Consider the following 16,990-nt stretch of genomic DNA (forward strand, 5'->3'; position numbering starts at 1 on the left):
CTCCACATGCTTCACCTAATACGTTCCCTTCATTTCTTTTGATACGGAATGATATATCTTGTGTTCCCTGACTTGTCTAGTGGTGTTCCCTGAATTCCCTTCTTCTATTCAATCATCTTTGCTGAATCTCTGTTCATGTTGAACGTTTGAATCTCACTGTCACTTCGAAATTGTTGAGCACAAATGTCAAAGTCACAAAATCTCTAAACGTTTCATTATCAGAAGGTACTCATTTGTTTTTAACGACGTCTTGGACACATTAGGGAATGTCAGGAAAAGGATGAATCAACGGGTTTCTGAGGTTACGAGATTAAAATTGAAATACTTTAAAATGTTGAGATATTTATAGAATTGTATCATTAATAACGAAGGATGAGGTTCTTCTGTGTGATGTTAAAAAGTGAGCAGACATAAAACGGGCGCTGCTGTGGTCGAGCGACGTAAAACTAGTCTCATGCACTGATGTGTACCAGCACGTTTTATATGTGCCTGTGATGGGAAGTCGCAAAATAACTTGCCACAGCGTGACTCTTACTTTGCACAACTGGCCGATACGAGCATGGGTGGCTTTCCCAGCATGCTCCCCGTCTATGGCGTTCTCTCGGAAAAACAAGTAGATTTTGTCGTCCTCGGGGTTGTCGCTCTCTGGAATCAGATGCACGCCGACAAACTTTGGATCTGTCGAACAAAATGGTTGAAATAAATATTAAAATATAGTCACAATAAATCAAGCTTGTTTATGTAACTGTTATCAGGATGATTCCTTCAAAATCTTCCTCAGTCCAGATGGTATTTCTCAGCCAATATCAGGAACATTTAATTTTGTTATATGTTTTATTAAAGAATATTTAAAAGTAATTTTGCTTATGTAAAAAAACAGATAGACAGATAAACACTAACAATCACATAACATCCTTGGCAAATTGTATTGACTGTAAACAGCTAAACATTTTTTTAAAAAAAGCCAAAAATGATGGAGGAAATAGTGCCATCTAGTGGCTTTTCAAATGTAAGACACTGTATCATGATACCTTATCAGCTGTTTCATGAAACCTCACCAACCCATCATGAGTGGAAACAGTTGTTGCTCTCATGTATTTAAATTATGAAATTAATTGATCTTTTAATGTTATAATTGTGTTTCAGTTACCATCAATTCAATATATTTAGTTATTACCTTATATATATTAATCTTAATATTAACATCTAATGAATGTAAGTAAAAAAACAAGTACACAAAAAAGAAGGATAAATCCAGAACATCTAAAGAAGATATTCTTTCAACTCACCGTTGAGCCAGCGTGAATCATGCTGCTCGGTTCTGATTGGATGGTGCGTTCCAAGAGTGCGGAAAATCGCAGAGTCCCGTCCCATGAAGTCGGCGGAGGTTCCGGCGTAGAGTTCCCCATCTGAGAGCAGAGGTGCCGACATATCTTTAATTGGGGATTTTAAGAAGTAACACCTGAGCAGCCTGGTCCCCAGTGGAAGAGGCGCCTCGAAATAAACGATTGTTTCGGGGAGAGATGGATGTGGTGAAATCGGAGTGAGGGAGGAGGCGGCAGAACAGATGAGAGGAGGGAGAACAGAAGCGTCAGAGGAGGAAACACACAAAGGGAACCGGTGATGATCGGCGGTGAACTGGAAAATAGCCATCTGTAAGGTTAACCACCCTGATATAACACAATATGATAAATAATTAGGGTTAAGTGGGGAAGCCATGTGCGCACACACTCTTTGCCAACATAATCTGAGGGAACCGAGAGAGTCATCTGCCACACACACCCATCACTTAATGTGGGGTGAAAATAGAGTTTACTGTGCCGCCAATAAGGGGTTCACGTTGTCTAAGTACTATCTACAAAGTGCAAATGATGACAGGACGACCTTTAACATTCATAATGTTGCACTTTAATTAAAGAGAAAGTCTGAGGGTGTTTGCCAGAATTCCAGGCTTTATATGACCCCCTTGTCAACACCCAAAGATTCCCCCGTCCAGTTGGGAACTCACCAATAAGCATGGATGCAGTCGTGAGCTTGGGATCGTAAGGACTTTTTCCTCTTCCGTTTTCTATCTGGGAGCCGAGTCGAAAAACACTGTCCTGAAACAGAACAACGAGAGAAAAGTATATGATTATCCTGCTTAGATGTTGATGCTAAAACAATTGTTCCCTTTTTAAATAATCCAACTGAGAGTCAAGTCTTTTAACCATCCTGAATGATCAGGTTTTTTTGTGTCACTTTTATTATTCTTGAACCTGTTCAGTTTTACTTCTTATTACTACTTAATTTCTTATTACTACTATCTTATTTTCTAATTAATTTCTAAGATTGAGATCATGTATGAGTAGGACATACTAAAGACATAATAATTCCTTTTATATATGTACATGTTACCATCCAGACTTTGTGGAATACAATATAATCTCAGAGTTTACTTCCTTACTGGAAACCCATTGGAAAACAGTGTGGCCAAAATATAAAAAGAAATAATGTTATTTAAAGTCGGAACCATAGGGATCTTGTACATGACTATTCCTATGGGATATGTATATTGAAGTCCTAGGGGCTATGGGTGGGTGGTGGTCTGCAGGCTTGTCTCCACCTAGTGGTTGCCTTGGTCAATTGTTGCCTGGGCAACCATACCTAGATGGGTTGAGCCATTATTGCTTTTCTAATATACTTTCTATACTTTGTTTTATGTTTTCGAGAATCTTTAACTTTATTAAAATCTACGTCATACTTTCATTTATGAGTGTGGATGGGACTGAACAGTGTTTTACTTCCTTTATCTGAGTTATCATTTGCATAAAGGGACCACTGCCAGTCCAGCAGATGGACAAACTTAAAGTCCTCCTATTATAATCAATTTATTACTTTCATTACATCCAACAAACCTATGTTATTACTTTGCCCAACATTGAAACAGTTTTATATTTCAATTTCCTGTCTGGGCAGTTGTGAGTCCTGGCATGCTATTTTGAATTCAATCACTCAATACAAAACAAAACAGAAAAAACAACTGGTTGGGCTTTATTCATTCATAAATGGATTCAGCACGCAAAATTCTATCCAAGCACTTTGCCTGGACTGGAACAGGGGATGTGGGTCCAGCTGGCAAGTGCTGAGGTAGATGTTTGGTACCAACTGTTATTCTCCAACAAGTGAATTTTCCGGTTAATTTATAAGGTACGTTAAAAACATCCATTTGAATCTAAAAGAACATTTTCTTGAGTCACTTTCGTTGGCCGGATTTTGGAAGTCCATTCAATACTGTTACCTATTGTTTCTTGGACTTTCTATATAATAATATTACCTCTGGTTTCTTCCCAACCTCCACGTAGGTGCACACGGGATGGAAAGCCCCGGTTCCACATGCATACACATGTGTTTGGTTGAAGGGTTCCAACACTTTGACGAAATTGGAGCACTCCCTCTATTGGACAGATAAAAAAACAAACATCATTACGATATTGCTAAAATCATTAATGTTGCTTTTAACGTCGCTCTATAGTGTGGTCGCATGTGAAATGTGAGTGGATTTACTTTCATCCGAAGCTTTAGATTAAAGGGCAGTGCGGGGTTTATGTCTGTGCTTCTCCGGAGCCCAGATGGCATCTATAGTTCCTTGTGTTTATCCTGCACGTGTCAGCCTGCTGACCTCAGGTGCAACATAAAAGATGCGAGGCATAGTGTGGACAAACAATATTCTCCTTCTCATTAAAACGCCATCTGGATCCCTCAAGCAATATTTTTCATGTCATACTTACAGGGTTGGATTATTTTCACAATATATTGGTTACACGTACACAAATAGTGAAATAGTTGGCAGTGAAAATGTAAATCAATCCACGCAGCATTTATATTTATTTAATCTATATTTGGGATACTTTCCTTTTGGTGATGAATGAATTAAATAGTCCTTGAAATGTATAGTTTAATTGATTGTATTGTACTATCTTTATCTGCTTCATACACATCTTTTGATTCATTGTTTAGCTTGTATTGCTTAAAGGTGCAAATAAAAATGAATATAAAAGTACTTTACAGATTGGCGTCGAATATACATAGTGTGAGACGGTATCTCTTCGAATGTGGTTTCATCCTTACGTTGTGTATCCACCTTTTGCTGCCATTTTTCCTGCTGTATTTGTGTGTTGGCTTTACTCTCATGGGAGTTCACACTTCATTTCCTTTTAATTCACACTTTCCTTTGCCTCACTATCAGAAAGAACACCCTTCAGGGCTCTGCATTCATCCCTGCTCCAGTGTTTACAGAAACCACACAAAAGATGTTATGACCCTATAAGTCGGTCGTACGATGGGTAAAAAAGGACGGAGAGCTCGGTCCGTCCCGGTTGAAGCAAAGGCTGCGGACTTGAATGTAAAGATTGTGGACCTCCAGCTTTCTGCTCGAGGGTACAAAACCTCTCTGGTGAAAAAGATTTACTACTAGCTGTATCTTAACCTGTACTTTCACTTTAACCTTTGACATCACTTAATGCTATTTCCGCAAAGTTATACTTTTTCAAAGGGAAACCTTTTCTAAGTACTGACATGTCTTGACATATTTATGTGATGACCAGAGTTTGTTTTCAAGAAAATTGAATTTGAGTTATATTGTGTGTCTATGTGCTACAGAACCTACTACAGCTGGAAATGTTTTGTCCATAGAGCACAACAATGAACTTATTTTGGGTCCAAGATCTCAGGAAGTTGGTTAATTTTACCTTTTTTATTTGCCCTTTTTGGACATAAATGTGTTGCTGTACACACTAATGGTGTGGTTGGTCCCAGTCTGCACAGGAACCGTTTAAATCTAGAAGAACATTCTTATTTTATTCTTTTCTATTCTAACTGAGTCTGCTTTTGAAGTTTGCAATCTTCAAGCTAATTCAGCAAGTCATTGGGATGTGCTGGTGCATTTGGTTTAAAACAAAACCTATAAGAAGACATTTCCCACTGAGATTGTATTCGATGTTCTCAGTAGTATTTTGGTTTTCTTTTATTAAGTGGTAAATATAGCTTCGTCTGTGCTGCTACTTGTTTTGAAGTCAGTTTGCTATCAACAAAACTTCACATATGACCTCGGTACAAAACTCTTATTACTTTTATGATTATTATTTTATTTAGTTTCACTAAATGCAAATGTATATTTACATTTTTTTTTTTTTTGGCAAGAACACAATATCCAAACACAAAATAATATCTACAAAATAGTTTAAAATTATTCAATTATTCAAGGTATGCCCCTGATAAGATAACATTTAATGCTGCTACTATTTATTTTTTTTACTACATTTTAATATTGAATTAATCTCTAATGATAATAAAAAATAAACTCGAATTATATATGCTCATTCAGCAGTTAAATATATATTCCTACAATTATTTTAAGGGAGATGACTAACAGCAGGGGAAATTTCTCAAATCTTTAAAAGGAGCCCAAATAAAGAATTGCTTTCTCAGTTAGATGAGCTTGTTTTATTTTTCCCCATCAGTTGAGTGTAGTGTGTCACGGGGCAGGCATAGCTGACCATTTAGCCAATCATGTGCACTGTTTTGGCAACATTGACCATGAGTTAAGATAAAGAATGTCAAGATAAAACTCCTCCAGACTACTGTGGTAACTTAAATCAATTGTTCTCTGCAGCCATATTCTTTTTGGAAGGATTTATTTAACAGTTTTCATCTAAGGTTAAAATAAACCACTGTCCTGAGAAACCTTATCACTGTCACTCAGTGGGCTTTCCAAAAATGACTCAGAGTACACACAGCGTGTGCGTGTAGCGTCGAAAATGAAGTAGAAAATAGAAAGCTTTTGCCTTCTAGCTTTTTCTGTGGTCTTATTCAAGTGTTCACGCTTGGCTTCTAATGATGCGGCTCATATGAAAATCTACTTATCACTTAAGACTAGTGTTTATATTTGTCATCGCGTGACTTCTAGACACAAGACTAGTTTTGTAAATGAAAGTGTTGATCAGTGAATCTCTGTCACTGAGCACTTTCATAGATGATAATAATGCACACATTATTACATTTTTCACGTGATTGTACGTAAAGTTATTCACAGAAATATGAGTATCTTCAGGGCATTAGTACACATACGTCTTACAGTTCTGCTGATAGGGTCATGATCTTCTACGTCAAATAGTTCCAGCTTAATAAATGTTTGAGGTCAAAAGATGACGACCTTTGGCCATGATAAACTGCGCATGATGGATGGTACGGGTCAACACACTTGGACAGCGAGCAAGAAGATTAAGAGAAAAAAAAAACATTATTGTCTGCGATTAGAATGCCATATGGAGCGTGCGACCCCTTGTAATCCCGACATGGCGACAGAGTTTCAGTGATCATGAGAAGCGAAAATAAGAATGGCTTTACGCTTACCGAGAGATCTTTTCCTGCCCACTTGCATTCATCTCGTCGGTTGGGCGCGGCCAGCCACGGGATCTGCAACGAAACGATGAGCAGAGTTTCACCTTCTGTTGACTCTTCTCTTCCATGAATGTGTTCCACGTGTGATTTGTTATCCACTTTGTTTCAGTTTTGTCCATTATTCATCCAGGTGAACATAGAGCAGCTAACATGCCTGGTACAGCGTGTGATTGTGTGCGACAGCAATGGCTTGAAATATTCACGAAGCACTTTTCTGAAGAAACAGAAAAGGAGGTCCCGAGATACCTGAGCCACTGAATGGCACTCTACGTAGAAGCACACACTCAAGACAGGTATTAAATCAGCCAGTTAAATACAGACTGTACGCATGAATATTTTAAAAAGAAAGCGGACCGCCTTAAGATGACACGCTGTGGTTACCTGCGCAAAATCTTTGCTGATGTTGAGGAGGTTGAAGGAGAAGATGTGATCCTTCGCTCCCACGACAAGTCGGCCTTTTTCCTCATCCAGCAGGAAGGTGTGGTAGGCCGAGCTGTTGACCAGCCCTTCAAACGTCACCAGGTTATTGGACTCTTGCATTTCTGTTGAAAAAAAAAGTTGTTTAATTTTAGTATAATAGTACAGCACATTAGGTGGTGCTCTTGGTTGAAAAATGATATCAGACTTCTATGTAATGGTTAATTCATCCAGTTGAGAGTGCCACCTAGTGGTAATTGTAGACACTTGCATAATACCTCATCAGCCCATAACAATGTAAAACGATGTGTAATTTAAATTGTTAAAAGAATCATTTCATTTATTACTTTAGCTCGTGATTGGCTGGTGAGGTTTCATGAAACAGTTGATGAGGTATCATGATACAGTGTCTTCATTTTTAAAGACCACTAGATGGCACTCTCTACTTTATATTCTTCTTATACTAATTCAATGGAACCTAGCAGGGTTTTCAAATTTAGAGAGCCATCTAGTGGACTTTTAAAATCATGACACTGTATCATGATACCGCATCAAGCCATCACTAACTATAGCTTATTTTGTTATGTATTTTACTGTTATCAAGCAATTGTTTTTTTTCACATTTTCTTGTTGCACTCATCCTCTACATTGCTTATCATCTCGCACTTAATCGCACATTTTTTTTGTACTTTACAGTTAAATGGGTAATACATTAAAGGGGCTTTTTAAACTAACTGAATGTGTGATCACAAAAAAGCCTGTTTTGTGATCACACAGTGATAATGAAAGTGTATGTCAGACTTTTATTTGGTACCACCTATAATTTCTAATCGTTGTATCATCATTTAAAGATGAAAAGTAAAAAAATGGATGGCGTGTAAATATTCTTTTTGTTGATAGCTTGTCCAGCTAGTCCAGCATAACCTTTAATATACTGTAAAAAAAAAAAAAAGTAGTATAAACATCTCTTCATATTGTAGGAAATCTCTTCTCAGCAAATCGTTCAAAGTCAGCACCAGATATCTTTTGATTAGTGTAAAATATCATCTTTATTCCAGAAACCCTGCAATTACGCAAAACCAGCGTTTTTAATTCCACTGTGTTTGTGTGGTATAAGAATCAGTGACGGGCCAAGCACGAACAGGCTCCGCCAAGCTCAACCGGTCCGGTGGGTGGGGGTGGGTGGGTGAAGACGCCAGAACTGGAAGGCAATGATCAGACTGTCTTTTGTGGGGAAGTGATTTCGACCACACAAGAGCCGAGCCAAGTAGAACTTTGTGCACTCTCAGTGGAAAATTAGGTGAAATATATAATGCCACATTATTCTGCAATACGAGGTACCACTCCAAACCACAGCAACTGGACCTGTAACTATGGGTACAGCTCATGTTTTGCTGTGTAATCCAAGTGTCTGCCAAGTCTGGAAGCGAAGAAACATTTAGCTTCTGAAGACAAAGACGACAGATAAAGCTGCCATTCCACACATGCTAGAAACAATTGCTTTCTTTGACTGGCTTCCAATGATGTCTTAAACCTTAAGTATTTACATCTCTATTTAACCTCACAAAAGATTGAAATCAACAAGAAGGCTCTTCCTGTTTGTGACCATCTTTCTATAGTAAATAACAAAACTGCTCATGAATGTTTCAACAGTAAGCATGCCCCCCTCGAAGTGTGTCAGAGCCCAGGAGAGTGGAAAGAAACAAGGTTTGAGCTAGGAAATATTGTAGAGAATGCAGACTTTGACTCACATCTGTTGTACATGTTGTACGTGTACGTTTTAGATTAACCTTAGAGTCGGTGACGTCGTATATCAACTAGACTAAAGCGCCTTTAAACGAGTCGATAAACTACAACAATGGGAGTTCCCAGTAAGAATTTGTGAAGTCATTCTTGGTGACATTGGAACCCGCTTGTGTTTTTCCAAAAGAATGAGGTCCCTGACATCTGCGCAGACATGAATCAGAATACAGGATGGTAACATGCCGAGTGGGGAAGTCCTGCTTTATTGTTATTGCTTGAGTTAGCTTCCTGTGCCTCAGAAGTGATGGGAAGGGATTTAGTCTGTCTGCCAAAATATAAACTTCAGGCCCAGAAGACTTCTCGGACTTAAAGGTCTTTTTTGTTTCTTCCAGAACCTTGACATCCAGCCGAGATTGAAGGGGATTAGGAGAGATGTTAACAGCCAAACATGTGCAGGTGCTGGGATTAACAATTTTCTTCACTGAAGTCCTAAATCAATTGTACTATGAATCAAATAAATAACTAAAAAAAAAAAAACAGTCTCTAGTGGAAGGAGGTAAATGAAAAATCTTAGATTTAATAATGGGAGTAAAGAATAAACCTTTCTGAGGTTACAATTTGGCAGAAATGTTCAGGCAAGTCTTATTTTTAACAACTAATGTTACATAACAGTTACAGTCAAAATATTTTCTCTCTACCTACGTTCCTTGATCATCCATCCATCCATTTTTCGTACGTTTTTCGTCAGCAATGAGATGGCAAACCTGTCCATGATCAAAAGTCTAGCAACCATCTATTGTATCTACAAAAAGGGTCTTTTAGTGATGTGTTGATGAGGCTTCACGAAACAGCTGATGAGGTATCATGATACAGTGTCTTCAACGGCCACTAGATGGCACTCTTTGCTTTATAATACTTGGCTCTAAACTGCTCAACAAACCCATCAGTACGTAGTGTCTACCACCCATGACCCCAAAAAAAGTTAATTTATTTATATATTTTATAGGGTAGTTAAGAAATGGGCTGAACCCCCTTTAAATTTTGAAAACACAGCACACAATTAAATCATTAAAGCAAGACAATTGTTTGTTGAACATTGAAAAGGTTGCTAGGTAGAAGGCTTAGTGGTTATGACATGGTGCTGTCACTCAAGCCACGTGAGTTTGAATCCCGATTAGCCAACACTATCCTTGGATTGCGGATGTTCTTTACAGTGTTTTTGCCATGTGAAATGATCTTGTTTGAGAAGGTATAAGACTTCCTACAGCTTTTTAAGCCCTCTTTAAACATCTGGAGTATATTTAAACTTAGAATAAAAACCGTTAAAATTTTTTTTATATTAAATCAATTGATTTTCAGATTTGAACCCAGATAATGTGACATTCATATCCACACAATAAAGAAACACTGACAGATGTGAGACATGCTCAAGGTTGTAAAAAAAAAAAAAGTTATTCTGGAAGAATTACTGGGGCTTGCGCTGTTCCAGATTTATTTTGCTCTGTAGCCATGGTGATCAATCATTAGTGAATTCACTGTAAGTCCTTCGTTGACAGCACAATAACACCCTGCTCTGACCCTCTTTCACCCGCAACAAGGCTACGCTCATGTGTGGGAGAGCAGGATGAAAAGAGAATCATAGAAAAGCCACGTGATTTATCCATGTTTTTCTTTTCACTCAGCAGATCTACTGAATCATGGGGATATAATAAAAAGTAATGGTTATAGCCAGACACTCATCGCCCACTTGTAAAACAACACTCTCTCTCTTATAGTTTAGCTTCTTCATTTGTTATTTTGAAGCTTTTGCTCAGCGTTGAAGACACTACAACTCAACGTGTTGTGACACGACCAGAGCGCTTAAAGCACAAATCCACCTGAGGATATACAGTAGGTTTACTCCATCCACCCAAAATACACATCAGCGGTGTATGCTTGGGAAACGATCTATGGAAATAGTGTCCATGGTAACAGTCCATTCAGTGGACCAAGTTATGAAGGGATAATCGTCCGGAGACAGGCTCTCTATGGATGTTGTGTGTGAAGCAGAACATGCAAGCATTGCAACAGTATTCAGGCAGGATTTGACTAAGACAAAGGTACCACGTTATTAAAATCAGTTAACTATGTGGATCACTTTGGTTCTGTGAGAGAAATTTATGATCCAATAACCTGTTTAGTACAGGGGAAAAAAGACCAGACTTCACTACAGTGACCACCAGTGGGGAACCCTCAGGGAATTCGAATACATCCGAGAAGGCCTATTTCTCCTTAAATATTATATAGAACAACTAATACATATTTTTTCTCATTTGTATTCTGAAGTAAAGCCTATTGTCATCAAATGGTCATCATCTTAACCAATCATACATATCCAACTGTATTAGGACCTGGTAGGGACCTTGGATTGGTTCTTCAAAATCAACAAGGTCATCTCAGAACTGAGGCTAGAATTGTATAATTAAATGGTCGCAAGTCAAAACATGAAGTAAACATTTTTTTAAAAAGGCACCCAAAGTGTCATCTTGGTTCTGTTGCACATCTAAAAAGTGAGTTAAGCTAGGGCCCAAGTGTCCAGGCTTCTACCTAAAGCTTTTCAGGGTTGACCAAAGCTTCTAGTAAAAAGGACACAATGTGGGGAATAAAAACGTTTCTGCTGTTTTTCATTAGAAACTAATTGTTGTCGACAGTTCAAGAACTTCTTTCTTAGGCTCTTTTCTCAACGGAGCAGACTGTGCGACACATTTCCACTAATAATGACGCTGAACAAGTCGGTTGAGCTCTTCATTATTATACCTTAAACTCCGCATCCTGGATCAGGAAGTCATTCTCAACAGAGTCCGCTACAAAACCCTTTTCTGGATTACAACCAAGGTTTCTTGACTGAGCTCACCCTCAAGCAGAGATTATATATTGAAGATAATAAACTTTAAAAAAAAAGGATCAAACTGTTCTTTAGCCAGAAGTTATTTCCTGAAAGATTATGGAAATTATGAGACGTCATGAAACAGCTGATGAAATATCATGATACAGTGTCTTTCTAAAAATGAACACTAGATGGCACATTTTATAACAATTGACCTACAGTACACTTCACTTGAAAAACCTAAGCTAACTTAAGTTAGCGACATAAGATTCAGTTAGCAACCAAAGAAAGCCTAAATCTGGGACGTTCGGGACCGTGATATCCGATCATTGTATAAAGTTTCTAAGAGACATTATCGCACTGCTTCGTGATCAACACATCGGTGATATAATGAGCTCTTAGTACAGCTTGTCGTGAGCTGTCATTTAACCCCCAAGAGATATTTCCATGGACAGGCGAAGAGAATGACGACAGGTGGCGACGACAATCCCTCTTTTCTAACAGGTGGCAGCTGCAGTATTTTGGACCGTTTTTGTTTTTACACGCAACCTGTCACTCGCTGTTTTTAGCATCTATTGTTTTCCTGCGGCCACTTTACCTCCAACCACTGAGGTGCTTGATGTGTGAGGAGAGAGTCAGAGAAGAAAGTGGAAAGTAAAAGAGAGATGAGGGGGCAGATGGAGTGGATGCAAAGAATCAACAGTCCCATGTGAGACCGATAAAAATAAACTCTTTTACCCTACATTCTCGCTGACTTTTCTCTCTCTGTCTCTACTGGAGGGCATGAATAGTGTTATCTAAGTGCCTTCACTGGCAAAGCACAATAGCACACGTGTGGTTGTACTGTAAATGCAAACGCTTGAACAAGGTTTTTCTAATTTATTTGCTGGAACACAATATCTTGCAGCATCTCAATAAAGACCTTGAAACATGAACTTCAGTCTAATATATTAAGTCATGATTTAAAATTTGAATTTGAGATGGAAACAGTCGATAAAGAAGAGGCTTTTAGTTACTTAAACAATCATTCTGAATTGGATTTTAAACTCCATGGATACAATAGAGCTTTAAATTAGCTACTAATTTTACAGAAATATCTTACACTCAGAATCACCCTTACATTTATATTTTCTAACTAATTACAATTATCATTAGAAACATTATAAAAAAGGTCAATGTGAACGACATCTCTGGCTTCCATAAATACTTATGCAGTTGCGGCGGTTGTGCCTTTGACCCAGAGACAACACAAGGTATACCTCAAACACATTTACTTTTTGGGCCTTTGGGTCATCTTTACCCAGAGATAACACAACAATGCAATTTTTACGCTAACCTAACCAGATGCCTTATTAAATTTATTTATAACCTATTTTTTTCATACTTCATGAAGGTTTGAGGTTGATTTTGAGGGTCTAGAGAAGTTTTGAAATGTAGTTAGTATTATTTTTCAGCGTAACTTTATAAATATTAATACCCACTAATGTCCATGAGAATGCTAACACATTTTTGCTAACATTAACTTGTTTCTATCGTTGCTTTTTTTGTTGGGCGATTATTTGGTGTTCGATCAGAAAACCTCTTTTGGCTTAAATCAATTTTAAAATGAAATTGTTATTGTTGTTAAAATAAAAGTAAAGATGTGTTTTATGCTTAATGAGTACTTGATGTGTAAATGTTTAGCTGATGCTAACGAGTTAGCCAGGGTACCAAAGGCCTAACTTCGGCCCAGAATTTATCTATTTTAAGGACGATATAAATTCCTGAAAATCTTAAGTAAGACAATTAATAATTTTAAATCACAGTCAACCTTATGGCATGACCCTATATTTAATTATTATTTTAAAAAAAGTAGCCTAAAACAGTATAATATTCATTTAACAATGCATATAAACCATAGCGACAAGAAAGAGATTAAAATCTTTCATTTATTCCTTTTTTTGCAGGGCTTGGGATCAGTGGTGACCGGAGGCCATACAAGTGAAAGACTTCAACTTTAAAACCTTCCTAAATCCATATAGAACTCAAGAGCACTTTGTAGGGTGAAAAATTAAGAACACCAGATACATCGAACACGCCGTGTGATCCTGCAAGTTCAGTAATTGAGTGAGTTCGCTTTTTGCTTCTATAAAGTGGAGGTCAAACGGGTCATATGAAAGTACCTCTGGCAGAAAACACACCATCCATAAATATAGTCTGTAGCCTCATTCAGGTGAAACAAGCTCTCAACTTTTATGAATGCACATAAACTTCCTGAAAATTATCTTCGCACTGACGAATACATTTCTCTAATTTATGTTTTCCTTGCATTAAATCTTGTTTGCAGACCTTCGCTGCTTCTTCGTCAACACCCGGTGAATTAATTGTTGATACAGTTGGACCTCAACTGATGTTTAGGTAGCCATGGGGTACCAGTGTTGTTTTCCCCCTTTACTCCAATGAACGTTGAACCCTAAACCATTAGATTAGAAGATCACTCGCAATCTCCTGGGGTTACAAAAGCATTACTCACCTCCGGGCTTTCGATCAATTTTCCAGGATTTTAGAACGTCTTCTTATCACACATTTTCAAAGATAATTAGCATAAAGATCACCCATTTGTAATTCGGTGATCCCTTGTCAACCTCCCATTAGCATGTACCACAGTAACACCGGGTCATTAAAGCGAGCAGATTGTTCACCATATTAGCATAATTGTACCTGAATGCTAGACCGCCAGATGCATTCTGGGTGTGTGCAAATGTGTGCCCTTCGTTCTAATACAGGAATCACACCATGGGTGAGTTTGGCTAAACTGCCAAGCTTCTGGCCGACACGCTCGCAGGTACTATTACCTTCACCAGGACCAGATTGTTCTGCGTGTGTGTATTTGTGTTTAAGTGAGAGAGTAGAGTGTGTTTTGTGTGTGTATGTGTGTGTGTGTATAATTATGGATCTCCGAGCGCTCGAGTAAAGACATCTCACTTTAGGAAAGCCATCTGCTGAAACAGACCTGTACCATTCATCCTCACTGTAATTGCCACACACTAAAGAATTAAGGAGGGAATTATGTGCAGGGTTGGTGTGTGTATGTGTGTGTGTGTGTTTGTGGGTTGGTGTGGCTGCCAAACTGCAATTGATTAAGTAGGACTAACAAAGAAAATGTTTAAAAAGTGGAAGTGTTTAATGTGGTATCTTTTCTAAAAGTTTACCCAATTTAAGTTGAATAAAATAAAACCTGTTTGACCTGTTTTTCTATTTAGGTTTGTATACGCGTGACTTCTCTGTACGTTTTTGATATTAACTACTTAAAGTTCTGCAGGTGGATTTAAGTGGCAGTATTTCCATTTACAAGTGAGATCTTTAGTGATTAAGGTCGTCCCATTTTAAAACATTTTCTCAAAGAGTTCACCTTGACCTTCCCTGCTGATGTCACACTAGTATCAAACAATAATTTTATATTTTATTTTATTTTTTTGCGGTCTGTGTTGAGCTTGGCAAGAAGCATCTCTAAACTTATTTGGAAACTATATGAACTTTATTTTATATCATAGCAAGGCCAAATATTTAACATTAAAAAATGGAAGAGGGGTTGATTAAAACCAGGGCGAAAGCTCAGCCAGTGTCACCTGATGTGATTTGGGGGAATATGAGAGCTTTTTCTTTTACATTTAAAGTTACAATTTGAGACATAAAGATGACAAGATATTGGAGATTTAATTTGATCCAGTATCTTTGAATTGTTGGTGGCAAAATATGCAAGATTCAGGAACTTAAGAAGCAGCTTTAAACATATTAAAATTAGTGTCAGCACTTTGTTTTATCCTCTCTACGTTTTATTGCAGTTTTCCTGGATAGTAAAGTGGCTGCAAGTCTGTTCTTGACAGGTGCAACTGATTTAGGAGCCGCTATTAATGCTCATCTGTTCCGTCAACCTCCGTGACGGTTGCATCAACTCTTCCACGACCACAAAGAAGAAACATCTTACCTTTGTATGAAAGTTTTAGCCGAGGGACATTGTTCTTTGTCTCGTGAGCCGTGGTGCCTTCTGTCCTGATCAGAACCAGCGCACATATGAGCACAGCACTGCAGCAGCCCATGGTCCTGAGGCAAGACAAGTCTTTACGATACATGCCTCTGATAATCCTAGATGTATTAGGCCAGTGAATGTTGTCTCTTCTGTGACGTCTAGAATTCTCCACCGGCTTGCTCCACACTCGGCAGGTCTTCTACCCTGCGAGACCCATTCCTTCTACCCGGGGGTCAGAGTCCAGCAAAAAAAAACAAAAAAACCTTCAGTTATGGGTCAAGGGGAAGTTTTTTCTTCTAGTGAAAAATAAAGAGCATCAGTGACTTGGTTATTGGTTCAACTGCCATAACTAACTCTCTAACTGTCCTTCTCTGGAAATATATCCCATCCACATTATTGTTAAGTCCTTAATCCAAAGTGGATGGATTTGTCCAGTTGGCTTGAGATGATAGTCCAAAAAAAAATGCACAGTCTGGCTCTCTTGCTTTCTACTTCGCACTCCGGACTACTTCAGCTCCATTTGGCGCAGCTCAGCCGGTCCACACGGCACCAGGATCACAGTGCAACTGAGAATAGCTGAGGCAGACGGCTCAGTCAGAGAGAGGGAGGGAAGGAGGGAGCGAGGAAGGGAGGGAGGGAAAGAGGGAGGAGGTGGGAGTAGGACAGAGGAAACAGAAAGTATTGTGTGTAAAGATAATAAATGAGAACGCAATTGCACTGCTTTAATTGTGTCAGACTTAAAGTAAAATAATAGTTCACTTTTTTTGTTTAAAATAGAGGCCAGACTTTGTTTAGTAGTAAATGATGTTTTACAAGAAGTTCCAGGGTGTCTCCCGTCTTCATCTCCATGACTTGCGACAGCAGAAGCTTTAAACAGCGAACATAAGTGTTATTTTTTATTAAGTGGGATGCCACAATTACACTAAACCTTCGTTAGACTGACCGACACTCATCCTGCAATCCTGACATCACCACATCATTTATTTTTTTTACTACCATAGTCTTACCCAACTGTGTCACTTAGTAGTCTGAGAATAACTTTATTAAGTCGAGGGGTCATGTGACCAATGACCCCAGTGATCCCTATAAAACTGTACATAAATAGAACCACTTAAAGTCACTATAATTTGGAAAATCCAAAGGGTCAAAGTTCATTCTGGGAAACCTATGTTTTTTTTTTCCCTAAGTCACTCTCTAGTGCAGGTGTGGGCAATTATAATTCTTCAAGGGCCGCATTAAATTATGTGAATGTTGTTAGGGGCCGTCAAGCAAAAAGAAAGATGAAAAAATCCCTAAAAAAAAGGACATGCGTCATTGGGCCATGACATTCATTGAGCTAAATAAGCTGCAATTTTATTCTTGTGTATATGAGGAACATTTCTTCAACTAACTTATAAAAAATGTTTTGAGGGATTAATATAAACAAGAAAAATTATACACAAAAAGTGTTATGTTGAAATCTAATTGAATAATAAATACAAAATACATTTGTTAATGCATTAGAACCATTTATACAT

General features: G+C 38.1%; 1 protein-coding gene across 1 annotated transcript in view; it reads right to left on the bottom strand.

Moving 5' to 3' along the window:
- The window catches only part of sema3ab (sema domain, immunoglobulin domain (Ig), short basic domain, secreted, (semaphorin) 3Ab), a 28,288-nt gene extending 12,216 nt beyond the window's left edge, over positions 1–16,072 (bottom strand). Inside the window, exons 1-7 of the mRNA XM_087798226.1 lie at positions 15,432–16,072; positions 6,820–6,980; positions 6,391–6,453; positions 3,314–3,433; positions 2,009–2,099; positions 1,290–1,409; positions 536–678 (exon numbers count right to left, since the gene is read on the bottom strand). Coding sequence (XP_087654352.1) covers positions 536–678; positions 1,290–1,409; positions 2,009–2,099; positions 3,314–3,433; positions 6,391–6,453; positions 6,820–6,980; positions 15,432–15,576 — 843 coding nt within the window. The 5' untranslated portion in view covers positions 15,577–16,072. The remainder of the gene's footprint in view (positions 1–535; positions 679–1,289; positions 1,410–2,008; positions 2,100–3,313; positions 3,434–6,390; positions 6,454–6,819; positions 6,981–15,431) is intronic.
- Positions 16,073–16,990: the final 918 nt, after the last annotated feature.

Source organism: Callionymus lyra, chromosome 8 (assembly GCF_982586985.1).
Source record: "Callionymus lyra chromosome 8, fCalLyr1.hap1.1, whole genome shotgun sequence".
Taxonomy (NCBI): Eukaryota; Metazoa; Chordata; class Actinopteri; order Syngnathiformes; family Callionymidae; genus Callionymus; species Callionymus lyra.